The sequence below is a fragment of the Vicugna pacos genome, chromosome 28, assembly GCF_048564905.1.
Source record: "Vicugna pacos chromosome 28, VicPac4, whole genome shotgun sequence".
NCBI classification, from domain to species: domain Eukaryota; kingdom Metazoa; phylum Chordata; class Mammalia; order Artiodactyla; family Camelidae; genus Vicugna; species Vicugna pacos.
Genome location: NC_133014.1, coordinates 6,062,762 through 6,076,869, shown reverse-complemented (window position 1 = coordinate 6,076,869; position 14,108 = coordinate 6,062,762). Strand labels below are relative to the sequence as shown.

The following is a 14,108-nucleotide window of genomic DNA, read 5'->3' as shown; positions in this document are numbered from 1 at the left end:
AGAAAAAGGAGTATGATAAAAATGCTGCTGTGAATGTTAACCACAATATATAAAAATAAATTTTTTAAAAGTTTCTCCCGTATAGCACAGGGAACTATGTTCAATATCTTATAATAGCCTTTAATGAAAAAGAACATGAAAATGAATATATGTATGTATATGCGTGGCTGGGACACTGTGCTGTATACCGGAAACTGACACACTATAACTGACTAGACTTCAATTTTTTTAAGTGTTCAAAATATTATATGCAAGTTATAAGAAAGATGGGGAAGGGGGAGAAACATCACAATCACGAGACCTACCTTCACCTTCCCTTTGACAAAGCTGGCAATGTCATCTTTGTTATCAAAGACGGACAAGGTGTGGAGGAGATTTTGCTCCAGCCAGTCCCAATGCTGGTTTATTTCCTCCAACGTGGCACCTGGATCAGAAAAGAAAAGGATGCAGAGATTAAAAGACAAAAGCAATTCCTAGAATATGAACTCACTTTCCAAGCACAAATCCTGTGTGTTCACATTATTAAGATATTCCAGTGTCTTACGTCCTGGGACCCAGGTTGCCGGCGGACGAGGGAGTCACCCTCCACTGGGGCGTGGTCCCCTCACCACAGCACCGGGTCCCACTGCCACACGGATGGGCCAGCCGGTCAGTCGAGTCATCCCTGGGGCTGCTCCGTGGGCATCCTGCCAGCCTCGCTCATGCGCGGAATCCCCAACACCTCCACCCCAGTGACAGAAACATCTAGAATTACACAGCTATCCCAGGGAAACAAGCCCCAAGGTGACTGACTCTCAGACAACCTCGCAGAATTTCCCTGAGAACACAGTCCCTCGAGAGGGCCCTCAGCCCAGGTTCACAGAGAGAAGAGCCTCTTGGGACGGCTCTGCTGGTGGCCCGGGGGCGCTGCCACTAGGAAATTTCCAGGTTTACAAACTGTACTTCATGTCCTTTACAGCAAAATCCCTTAAAACAAAATCCCTTAAAAACATACATTAAAAGATATTTTATTGCACATGTTAAAACCACAAAAACATCCAAATGCTGTCTAGTAAATTAATTTCTTGCAGAGGCAACTGAAAAAGCAATCAGTCTATTACTAAAGCATTAAGCAACACTGTTACCAAAAAGCTTAGGTGTCTCCAAGTCTTTATTTCCTCTCAAGGAACTTCTCCATCCTCCCCAGTGGACAGCTAGCACCTTGGATGGGGGCCGGGCCAGAGGTCCGATCAAGACCACGACTTCTAGACAAGAAGGGGCAAGTGTGCATCAGGTCTGCGCGCCTGGCCGGGAGGACCAGCTTTCCAACAGGGAAGCGGGAGATACTCCAACCTCAAAGGAAGGGCTCCTGATAAACAGCCATCCAGAATCATAGAGCTGATGTAAGAGGCGTAATGATCAACAGAGCCACACCCCACATGCACAGGAGCCAGATACGCATCGTGCGAACCCTAGCCTTTTTCTCTGTCATCTCAGCCTTCCTCGCTCCAAAGTCGGAACGCGTGTGAGAATCTGTACCCTTTGCATAAAAACGCCAGAGAACTCACCCCGGACCCGTGGACCTGGGGTCACTAAGGACAGAGGCCGTCTGTACAAGGGCCGTTGTTCTAAGGGGCAGTCTGGGAAGGAGCAATGGAAGACTCTGAGAGTCCACTTCATAAGGAAAAATGAGAATTTAAAATAATGGTGTTTATTTCCCTGTGTTCTCCAATCTTTAGGCATGTCACTGCCAACGCGACATCCTTTGGTCATCACTAACGCAGCCTCCTCGTCTCGGGAGGGCTCCGTGGCTTAGACAACAGACTTGACGTCTCATAGTTCTGGAGGCTGGGAGGCCCACATCAAGGGACTGGCAAATTCAGTTCCTGGCGAGGAAGGACCCTTCCTGGCTTGGAAGCGGCCACCTTCTCCCTGTGTCCCCACAAGGCAGAGAGTGAGTCCTGGTCTGTCTCCCCTTCCTATAAAGGCACTAATCTCATCAAGGGGGCCCCACCCTCATGACTTCATCTAAACTGCACCACCTTCCAAAGGTCCCACCTCCAAATACCATTGGGGGTTAGGGCTGCAACATTTGAATCAGGGGTATAAAATAAAATCCATCTTTTGTGGCATGACAAGAAAAATTTAAAACGTAAAAAATTCTCTGCCCTCTGTCCTCCTCTCCCTTCACCGTGCATCGTGTACGTGCCCTAGGGCACTCCACCAAGCGCCCCCGCCCATCGGCAGGAACACCTGCTCCACCAGGAGCAGCGTTCTTCTAGTTCCAGCACAGCAACTCCTTAAAAGGTAACATTCCTTCTTCATTTTATGAAGGGTCCCAATACCCACCAGGATGAGACTGAGCTCTGGACGATGCAACTGTCAATAATATGTCATTTGGCGTCTAGCCCTCTGTCTCAGACAGCTTATAAACCTGTGCTTTGATTTCTAACCAGCAGAACAGTTCTGAGCTTCTGAGACGCTCTTCCCGGGTTACCATCCTCACATTTCGCTCGAATAAAATTCCATTTCTTTCTTAGATCAACAGATTAATTTTTCGTCTACAGGGGTTTGGGGGGACACCAGTCAGTCCGTCACAACCAGTGACCCTGCCCAGCTGTCCATCAGTCTCACCTCCCTCCCCACCTCCCCCGTCTTTCCCTTCCAGGATCATAAACCCAAGCAACAGCCCTCTTGGGGTTTAGCAGAGCCAGCTCCGAGCCGAGTGCTCATGATCCCTACCTCCCATCTGGAAGGCCCCTGCGGTCTCGGGAAACCCCTGGCCCTTCAGGCTCCCTCTTATGAGGGACAAGATTATTTGGAAGCAAACACCTCAAACCAAACATGTCCAGACTCCACAGCAGGACTCCTGAAGCCTCCGAGCACCATTCACCTGAACTCAGGACCCGTGTGGCCTGCCTGGCTCCTCGCGTCCAGTGCTGACATGGCTTCGGTGGACGACATCTAAGTCACCTGCCTCTGGCTTAAATCTCCCTGCCTGGTCCGTATCTTCGAGTGGCAGCTACGTAAGCGTCAGTCCCCAGAACATCCCTGAAATCTGGTGGCTCAGTGCCGGTGTCTGGGTGGCGGGGGGACAGCACATCACACAGTTCATCTCAGGAGACAGTCTCTGGGCCCCTGAAGCCAATGAACCCCATGGGGCTGCCAGCCCTCTGCTCTTCTCTGGCACTTTAAGGTTCTCTCTTTCTAGATCTTTATCCTTTATTATCCACCATAATAAAACCAACTGGTCAGATTATTTTTTTTAAAAAGGCAAGGAATACATGGAAACATGGGTATCCGTATCAGCCTTCAATTTTCCACCATACGTTTTCACGAACTTCCTAGTTTGCCAAAAACAAGCAAGCAAACAAGCAAAGAGAGACTCGGAGGACTGAGGAGGAAGAGAGAGGGAGGGGATGACTCGGAGGCCTTTCTGTGCCAGGCTCAGCCTCCCTGATGTGGAATGAGGGCTGGGTGGGGAAGGGGGGCTCAGATACTTCTCCAAGTCATGTGTCTCCAAGGAAAGGCAAACCAGGGTTTAAGGTCATTCTCCACATCCTTGAGGTGCCCTGGGGTCCTCCCATAAGAAGCTGAATTTCTTTTTCAGTAACAATCACATACTCCTTAGGTCCAGGACTTCCTATGGCCTGACCTTAAAACATCTACTCAGCTTCACGTGGAGTGAGCTCTCTAACCCCGAATCCCATTTTCCTGAGTGTATCTGCCTGGATGACATGAAACAGACCTTCACATACCCTGTTCCTGAGCTCACAAGTTAGCCATCAAGCCACGTGTGTCTTCCTCACCTGGTAACCACAGACGCCGTAAATAAACTTACAACTGAACCTCTCGGGTGGAATTAAGATTTGAGACCACATCATCAAAACAATTAAACTAGGGGAGAGAGTATAGCTCAAGGGGTAGAGTGCTTGCTTAGCATGCATGAGGTCCTGGGTTCAATCCCCAGTACCTCCTCAAAAAACAAATAAACCTAGTTACCTCCCCCCACCAAAATAAAATAATTAAATAATAAATTTTAAAAAACATAGAGCTATTTTATAAAAAGAAACTTTTATTAAAAAATTTTAAACTTTGATTCCTTAAAAAAATTCTTCTACCTGGTGAGGGTGGAGGTGGAGGATTAAAAGTATAAACTGTTAGGTATAAAATAAGCTACAAGGATATACTGTGCAACACAGGGAATAGAGCCAACATTTTATAATAACTATAAATGGAGTATAACCTTTAAAAACTGAATCACTATATTGTAAACCAGTAGCTTATATAATATTGCACAGCAACTATACTTCAATAAAAAGAAGAAAAGAAAATTCTTCTGACTACTGGGGAGGAGCCTTATAATAGGGGAAAATCATTCTAGAACAAAACTAAGCTCAGGCCTTGAGAGAGAAAATAACCACACATGTAACATCCATCACTGAGCCACAGTCAGTGGCAGGCGCAGTGACAGCCGTCACCCTGTGCTCAGTCTGACGACAGCTGTGCGCGCGCCTCTCCCAGCAAAGACAATCGCCACCGTGGGACTTTCCAACTTGACTGTCTTTCTTGACAGTCTTGACGTCAGACCTGATGAAAGCTGCCAAAAGGCAGGGAAATCCTCCCCACTATTAATTTCCTCCACAGGGAAGTCTTACGATGGCTTCAAAACTCCTGCACATCAGGGCAAGCTGATGGCACCGCCCTGATCTCAGCGGACCAGAAAGGAAAGCCACTTCACATATATCGCACGTCAAAGCCGGAACCCACACAGTGGCTGTGTTTTTCAGCAACCTGAAGTAGCCCATCAGAAAATAGCTTGTTTTTTCAAACAAGCTGTTAAAATAGCTGTTTTTTGAAATAGAAAACAGGACACATGCCACTCTAGAAAGGGCAACTAGTGACTTGTGAAATATTTGTTGGCGTTATGCCCACACACAAATATATTTCTATCTGGAGGTCATGGCTCAAAAAGTTTGAAAGCTAGCACATTACAGACATATAAGTGATGGGAAATGTTAAGAAGGAAAAATAAGAAAGTGAGAATTTGTTGGCCATTGATGGGACAGAATGATTAAAAGGCTACAAATTGACTCAGCAAGAGTCAATTGACTATAGCAAGACACCCACTGCTCCTGCTCTGGACCTTACAAAGCCAAGCCGGAGGAGAGCTGTTGTCCCCCCAAATTCACATCATGAAGCCTTAACTCCTAAGGTGACCATATTTGAAGATTAGAGCCTTTAAAGGAGATAATTAAGGTTAAATGAGGTTGTAAGGGTGGGGCCCTGATGCACAGGACTGGTGTCCCCATAAGAAGAGAAGAAGACACCAGGAATGCACCACATGCACACACAGCAAGAAGGCAGCTGTCCATGCCAAGCAGAGAGGCCTCAGCAGGAACCAACCCTGCCAACACCTTGACCTTGGACTTCCAGCCTCCAGAACAGCGAGAAAATAAATTTCTGTTTGTTCAAACTAAGACAGGCTTAAAGGGGCAGGGCACAACCATTAAAAGAATGGCGCTGCCATTGAGGACACAACAAAAACTGGTTAGTCCAAGATGGCAGAAGATTCCACGTCCAGAAGCCCCTGAGTCTCATTAAAAGCTCATCGTAACACACCAGCTGCTAAATGACACACCCACAGGCACCATGGCAGCTCCAAAGCTGACCATAAAAGGTCAAAAAGTGAGTGGTGGCCCAATTCCAGGAAATCCCCACCCCTTCCCCAAAGTAGCTGGGTAATCCTCCCACTTGTGAGCATATGGAATCGCCCAGCCTGTAAGAACTAACAACCCCATGTCCTGTGGCCCCTCACCTTCTGAGACAGCCTACACTCCGTCTTTGCAGTGTCATCTCCCTGAATAAATCTACTTTCACTCAGCTATGGCTCACTCTTGAATTCTTTCCTGCGTGAGGCCACGGACCCTCACTTGGCAGGGCACGTCCCAGGGACTCGCCCGAGACCTGTGATCTGATCGTCCTCTCATGCCCCATTTTCCTGCAACAGAGCCACCCCATCTGTGGTATTTTATTACGGCAGCCCTAGCAGGTTAATAGAGCTTTCCGAGACCAAAAATGTATAGGAGTATTGTGGCTTGTCACACACAAGTCCAATTAGCAAAATTATACCTTGTTTCATAAAGCCCCTTAATTTTGCAGAAAAAGAGTATTCTATTTTTTAAGAAAAGTCAGGGTCCCTGGATCTTAAATATGACCCACACAAGAAGTCAAAAAAAATCAGATTTATAAATAACTATGTGAAACTAAAATATGGTATTAGACAATTTGATTATGACCACAAACAAACCACACTGATGGATTTATAAGCAACTACCCTGATGCTCTAAGAAGGAGCAGCCGGCGGTGCAGACACAGGACACGTTCTGAACACCCAGCGAGAGCCAGGCGTTTTTGTTAGGTATGTCGTACACTCGGCCTTGTTTATCTTCATAAAAATGTCACAAGGTAGATAATGTCATTTCTGGTTTCTAGGTGAGAAGTGTGAAGGGCAGACAAGAGCCAACCTCGAGGCCTGTTCTTCTGGCTCTTTCTGTAAGGAAGTGGAGACAGGAGAGAGGGTGGGAGGCGGGGGGCAGTTCCCAACAGCTGAGTCACTTTGAAACTCACACACAGCGCTTATCCTTGTAGGTTTTCCCCAGAGGTATTTTCAGGAAATAAAACAAGCATCTCATTGTCTATACCTACAGCTTCTGCACAAACACAGCCATAAATAACTGGATTCCCACTTCAGTTTTAAAAAGCTACTGTTTCTCTCTGCAGAGTAAATATTCAGTTGAAATAAGCATCCTCTCTGACTACCTAGATCCTAATTTACAATGAAACGGGCCCTGCATATGCATTATTCACATCTGTTCCTCTGCAAAAGTAAAATATTTCTCTACTACCCAAACACTAAAAGTCTTCTGTCTAAATGCCTGGGCTGAAAGCCACACACACCACGAAAGGACTAATTAAGAGGGTAACAGTCAAAGCAGTGTCATTCCTGAATTCCACTACACACACATCCTACACAGAGAAGCTCACGGGCAAAGAATCTAGTAAAAGTCACAAACGACAAGAGAGAAAGTTTAATTTTCAGAAACCTCACATTCTTCAAGTGGATACTTGAACATCTAATCTATATCGTCTGAAGCAGTATCTCTCTTTACAGGAACAACATTACATCCTCATGACTTTTTTTATAAACTTGTGTTCTTTTCTATTTTTAATTTAAGAAAACAATTTTTAAATTTTAAGAAGTTTAAGAAAGTTAAGTTTTAAACCTTTCAGTTTACACTATTTCCTTACCCCTTTTTGCCTTCAAATTAGAATGAGCCCCTAAAATTATCCGTGTTAGGTGAAAAACAAACTCAACTACTTTGACCCTGAAATTAAAATACAGTTTAAATTTATAATCAAAATGGTCGTGAAAATGTCCTAGTACAAGTTTTACTAGAAACAGTTCTCAGAAACAGAAGCAGAGATAGTAGGAAAGAGGTAGGAAATTTTGACCTACATACACAAAAGAAAAATCAATCAATAAAAACAGAAGCAGAAATGACACAGATACAAGAATCAGCAGAGACATAAAATAGCTGCTATAAACATACTTCACGTGTTTAAAAAGTAGAGGAAAGCAGGAAGATGGGGGGAAACTAAGTGCAAGGCATAAAAAAAGGCCCACATCGAACTTTTGGGATGAAAAACACTACCTGAAGTCAGGAAAACACCAGGTGAGGTTAAAAGTAAACAGGACATTTGAAGATACAGTGATAAAAATTATCTAATGAAAAACAGAGGGACAAGAATGAACAAAACAGAAAGGACAGAGCATCTGAGCTGCGGAACCACCACCAGCAGCCTGAAATCCTAACTGGGGTCTCGGGAAAAGGGGGTGGGGATGGGGAGGGAGAACCAGAGAACAGAAAAAAAAATTTTGCAGAAATAATGGTTGAAATTTTTTTCACGTTTGATGAACACACAGATACAAGATTCTCAACAAACCCCAAGCAGAAAAATCATTCAAGAAAAATTACAGAAATGCACATCATAATTGAACTGTGAAAACCAGTGATAAGGGGGGATATCACAATATTTACAGAGGAACAAATATAAGAATGGTAGTAGACTTCCTATCAGAAACAGTGCAAACCAGAAGACATGGAGCGACAGCTTTTAAGTTAATTTACAATTAAAGAAAGAAAGAAAACGAAAACATTAATTTACAAGCCACTGAAGAAAAACATGAGTGGATTCCTGAATAACTTGGGAATGAGAAAACCTTCCTAACCACAACTCAAAAATCAGAAAGTATAAAAAAAATGAGTTCTAAATCCCACTAACAAGGCAAACTGGAAAAAGATTTTGTAATTTCCCGTCTCAAATAAAAGGCTAAAATTCCTAAAACACAGATAGTGCCTAAAATTCGGGGGTGGGGGAAGAACCACCCAATAAAAAACCAGGCAAATGATAGTAACAATGTTGCTGACAATGGCCCTTGAACATGACGTAACTAAGGAATGCAAATTAAAACTGTGGGAAAACACCACGTCTTACCCATCAGGTTGGCAAAAATCCAAAGGTCTGACACGAGATCTGATGACAAGTCTGGGAAAAGAGGCACTTGCATCCACTGCTGATTGGAATTTTAAAAAAGAGTAACACAGCCCCAGAGGGGAGAAGGGAATTTAGCAATACCTAACCTTTACCCTTTGATGCAACAATCGCTCTTCCAGGACTCTACGCAGTTATGTATGTGGCGTTTGTCCTGGTAAAGGTGGAAAACAACACGAATGTCCATCACAGAAGACAGGCTGGATAAACTCGGGTACTTCGTGATGAAAGACAGACAGCGTGGAGGGAAGGAGACGCACAGACACAGAGAACCTGCTTCTACCCACCACGTATTTGGTTTCTACTCATGTGCCAATCACAGTGCATCTGATTTTAAAAAAGAGAGCAGATACACATTATTCAGCCTTCAAAGGAAGGAAATTCTGGCACCTGCTACAATCTGGGTGAACCTTGAGGACACTATACTCGGTGAAATAAGCCAGTCACCAAAGGACAAATACGGCAGGATTCCATCTACGTGAGGTTCCTGACGTCAGACTCAGAGAGGCAGGAAGCAGCATGGTGGCTTCCAGGGGCCGGGGGATGGAGGGGCGGGAGTTAGTGTTTCATGGGTACAGAGTTTCAGTTTGTGAAGGTGAAACTTCTAGAGATGGGTCACGGCACAACAGTGGGAGGGTGCCCCTGAGCTGCACACTTACAAGTGGTTCTGTTACTCAGCCATAAAAAAGAATGAAACAATGTTTGACATAATCCCATTTGCAGCAACACGGAGGGACCTAGAGATGACATACTAAGTGAAGTCAGACAGAGAAAGACAAATATCATATGGTATCACTTAAATGTGGAATCTAAAAAAAATGACACAAATGAACTTATTTACGAAACAGAAACAGACTCACCAGCATGGAAGACACATGTATGGTTACCAAAGGAGAAAGGGAGGGGAGGGATATATTAGGAGTTTGGGATTAGCAGATACACACTACTGTACATAAAAGATAAACAACAAGGTCCTACTGTATCGCCCAGGGAACGACATTCAATAGCTTGTAATAACCTAGAATGGAGAAGAGTATGATGAAGAATAAATTCACGTCTGTGTATGACTGCACCACTCTGCTGTCCATCTGAAACACTGTAAATCAACTATAATTCAATTTTTAAAAACTTAAAAATGGTAAAGATGTCAATTTTCTGTTATATGCATTTTACCACAATAAAAAAAATTTTTAAAGAAAGCAATCAAGACTTTTGTTTTACAATTCTACTGCTCAGGGGTCCGAACAGCTGGTTAAAGAGCTCAGACTGGGGCCCGACACAGCCCTGGAAGGTCCTTGCCCCGGCTTCTCAGAAAGGGTCCGGGAAGCCTTATCTGTGATCACACACGCCACCTCCCTCCCCTCCTGCCGAGCCCAGACCCTCCAGGCTCCTGCCCTCACTCTGCACTGAGCAGATTCATGCCGGGCTCCATCCTGGGCACTGGAGGGTCAGCGGCGGGCACAACTGAGCAAACTTTTCATCAGGGAGGCAGGCATTAAAAAAGGAAAATGAAACAACAGCAGTGCTAAGCGCTGGAGGGATTCCAGGGCCAGAATGGGGTCCAGGAAGGTGTCTCTGGGACCAATGACAGGACAGGTCCCTTGCCCACCGCCCTCTGAAGAGCTCACAGCAGCGGGGTGGGTGTAGCTCAGGGGTGCAGCATGTGCTTAGTGGGCACTAGGTCCTGGGTTCAACCCCTAGTGCCTCTGTTAAAAGAAAGAAAATAACCTGGCCCCTCCTCAAAAAATGTAAAATGTTTAAAAAAATGTTTCTAATAAAATAAAAAGAACTCATAACTATACTCTGACAATCTATCTTCTCTCCTATCCACTGAAACCAGTCACGTTTATAAAGCCGGGGATTCTTTGGTCCCCGTAAGTCAACAGAATCAGTCATACAACTCCTCTCTCCCTCCCACCGCAGCCTTCTGCGATAATAATGATGACTGTCACCCAGGAAGTGACCTTCCACCCAGCTCTCCCACCTCTGCTAAAAAGAAACAGAAGTTCTCCTCCAAAGCTCTCCTCCGTGCCCCCAGGCTGCCGCGTGAGATATAAATCACTCCTTCAGGCCACCCTTCCTGTCCCTGCCATGGCCTGCTGCCGCCCAGGCCCTTCCTATGGCTCTTGTTTGTGCTTTTATCTGAGACCCTGGGCAGGGAGCCTTCCTCAGTGCTCAGGACACGATAAAATATTAAACACGGTGAGTCAATATCACAGTGCGAGATGCCCAAGTAACTCCCAGAAGAGGCTTAAGTACCTCGATCGATACCACACGCCCAAGACACAAAAACCCTCCCTGTTCTCTCTTCCCTGACCCAGGAAAAGCAACACAACTGCTTACTCAGGACCCTTCTATGGGCAAGATGACCCAAGAAAGAGAGCGAAGCATCCGCAGACCCGCCCAGGGTCAGGTCCAAGGCGAGTGCCCGGTCAGGTGGAAACTCGAGGAAGCACGTCTTGGTTCAACAGAAAGAACAGTCTAGGAATTACAGCTGCTCAGGACAGCTACGTGGCCGGGGGCTGGGCAGCCTTGATGGAAGGCAATCTGGCAATAAATATATCAGTGGCCTTATAAACGCACATCCACTTAAGGCAGCAATTCCTTATCGCAGGCACACCCCAGAGATGTTGTGGGTTTGGTTCCAGAGCACTGCAATAAAGCCAGCGTCACCACAAAGCCAGTCACACCAGTTTTCACTTTTCCAGGGCCTATAAAAGTTATGTTTACACTACAGTCTATTAAGTGTGCAACAGCGTATGTCTAAATACACAAGGCACCTATCTTAATTTTAAAAAGACTTTACAGCTAAAAAAGAAAAAAAAGCTAACCATCATCTGAGCCTTCACAAGTCGGTAATCTCTTTGCAACAGTCACGTCAAACAACGCTGGTGACAGACCACAGTATCAGATACAACATGGAAAAGGGTGAAATATCGAGAGAATTACCAAAATGTAACACAGAGACACAAAGTGAACAAATGCTACTGGAAACATGGCGCTGAGAGATCTGCTCATGTAGGGCTGGCCACAAAACTTCAATTTGTGAAAAACGTAACATCTGTGAGGCACAGTCAGGTACAAGAAAACCAGGTGTGTTTGCACGTGTCCTTCCAGGGTCCCAGCCTCTCTCGCTGTCCTGATCTTTGCTCCACCTGGACCTGCCGTTTCCAGACTGCTGTCTGCATTCCCCACGGCCCTGGGAGGCCAGGGAGAGGGAGGCTGCCCCCTACACACCCACCCAGGAATCCCTGACACCAGGTGTGCATCTGGGATGAGGCAGGCATCAGACATTTCAAACGGAAGGTTTTAGAGGATTGTTGAGTGCCCTGAAATATTTAAGTATACAGAGCTTCATTCAGGTTTATAACATACTTGAAAATCAGAACCAATTAAGTTTCTGAGCAAGGGCTGGATGCATACATCAGGTGACAGCCACAAGGCTGAACACTGTGTAGCCCTTCAGCATGCCACGGTGTCGCTGTGGAGCCGGACTGGCTACCGTGGACCTGCCGGGCTACCCGGACTCAGAAACTGAGTAGGCTTGGGCACCAAGTCCCCTGCTGCCAACTCCCCAGAAGCCGCTCCAGTGAGGAGACAAATATTCCCATCAAAAGCCTCAAATCCAGAGCGAGAGCACCTCCCTTGCCTGGGGCAGAGGACAGTAGAGGAACAGGGAGAAACTGGAGAGGGGACGGGGTCCTGCTCCCTCCCACCCGGCGTCCCGGCCAGCAGCACACCAGCCCCCTCTGCTCTGTCCCCAAAATACAAGTCAGAAAGTCACACTCACTGTGTTAACACAAAGAATAGACTGTTGGTCTGGTCATGGCGTCCCCCCACGAGCAAGACGGGGAGAGACAGCCAAGCAACCAAGCAAAGGAGTCAGCAGCGAGAGGATGCAGAGACGGGACAGAGACGCTGTCCTTTAGGAAACGGGAATGCCCACAAGGCTTCACGCTCCAAAATGATGTCAGAGAAGCATGTGTTTGATGAAACAAGAGCTCGAAGAGGAGCCGGTGAAATCACAGGGATGGAACGGGAGGCTGGAGGCCTGAGAAAATGAACTGGGGCTCAAAACCACACAACAACAAAATTACTAGATCAGTTAAAGGCAGCGAAGTGTGGAACACACTGCTGAAAACAGAACTTGGAAGAAGAGGGCTATGTAACCAGCGGGGAGAAGGCAGTCGAAAAAGACAAGACATAAAGCAAAACAGTCTTCCTAAACCACTATCATGAAAAGAGATACTGCCTTACACACATTCCTTTTTCTGCCTCTTCCCTAAATAGTTGCCTTTAAGTGATTTGATAGTTAAATCCTACAGCATAACCAGTAACACGGATACGAAGTAAAAACGAAACAATACACTTGTTTAGTCAATTCTTCTATTAAGGATCTGTGCATTTTTACAAAAAAAAAAAAGAAAACAGATGGAAATGGAAACCAGACAACAGCTATGCAACATTCAGTGTCCTTGAAGTGGGGAGGCCAATCAATGAAACATAATATACGTTTTTAAAAAATGTAATACGTACACAGAATGATACAAGAAAACTTCCCGAAGTGATTAAAGAAATCAATCTGTGTCCTGGAAGAGCACTGGAGTTCCAGGAAAGTGTAACACCATGTGCTCAAGGCACTACCAGATTATAACGTTACTAGAATTCAGCGATATAAACAGTTACATGCACAAAAAGCACATCACCCACAAAGGGGGGTAAAAAAATCAGACCAGCGTTAGATTTCTTCCCCCGTCACTTAAGTACTGAAAGATCCTGGAGCGATGGCCCCCGAGCTCAGGAACACAGCCAGAGACCATCACACCCCCAGCCAACGGGTCATTCAAGTCCAAGGGCAGGGAAGGGACAGACATTTACAAACGGGAGACATTATTAGGAGAAGAAACAGGGAATACAGCCAATTAAGAGATGAGCCAAAATTAAAGATTCTGTGTTGGAAAAGATATACCTGAGTGAGAAGCTTTCAATCAGCTTAAACAGGGAACTGAGCCGAATCGTGGTGGCAAGTGTGATCACAGAACAGAACGGGAACCACCGTGTAAATGGAATAATAGGACTTTCTAAAACGGAAGCCCGGGGAAGCAGGGGAGGGAGGAAAACTGGCATCCTCATCCTCCGGGAGGGAGTCAGTGAACACTGTCGCAACAGAGACACTGATTTAAAAAGCCACCATTCTGACCTTGTCACGCTTTCAAACATCGCTCCCCTTGACCTTCAATGAACCTTTTAGACGGGAAGCACTCTGTGTTAAAAGAGACATTTCTTTGAAGTTTAACAGCTCTTTGGTTTCACTTCAACTCCTCTCCTTTTATTGAAATCAATGAAAAACCATATGCTTGCTACAAAACAGCACTGTCAGACCAGCTGCACTTTTATAAGATGCATCCATCCTTCAGAGCTATCCCTGAGCTTGTCGAAATGCACTAGGAAGTTGTCTGAATGATGGGAGCCCAGCGTCGCCGGAGGTCACCTGGGGTGGCTAGGATGTGGAG

The 14,108-nt window shown here is 45.6% G+C and overlaps 1 protein-coding gene across 2 annotated transcripts in view; it reads right to left on the bottom strand.

Annotated features, from left to right (window-relative positions):
* TBC1D8 (TBC1 domain family member 8) overlaps positions 1 to 14,108 on the bottom strand; it is a 95,602-nt gene that overhangs the window by 38,958 nt on the left and 42,536 nt on the right. For both annotated transcript variants that reach the window (XM_072951306.1, XM_072951307.1), the window contains one exon: positions 306 to 424. In XM_072951306.1, coding sequence (XP_072807407.1) covers positions 306 to 424 — 119 coding nt within the window. The remainder of the gene's footprint in view (positions 1 to 305; positions 425 to 14,108) is intronic.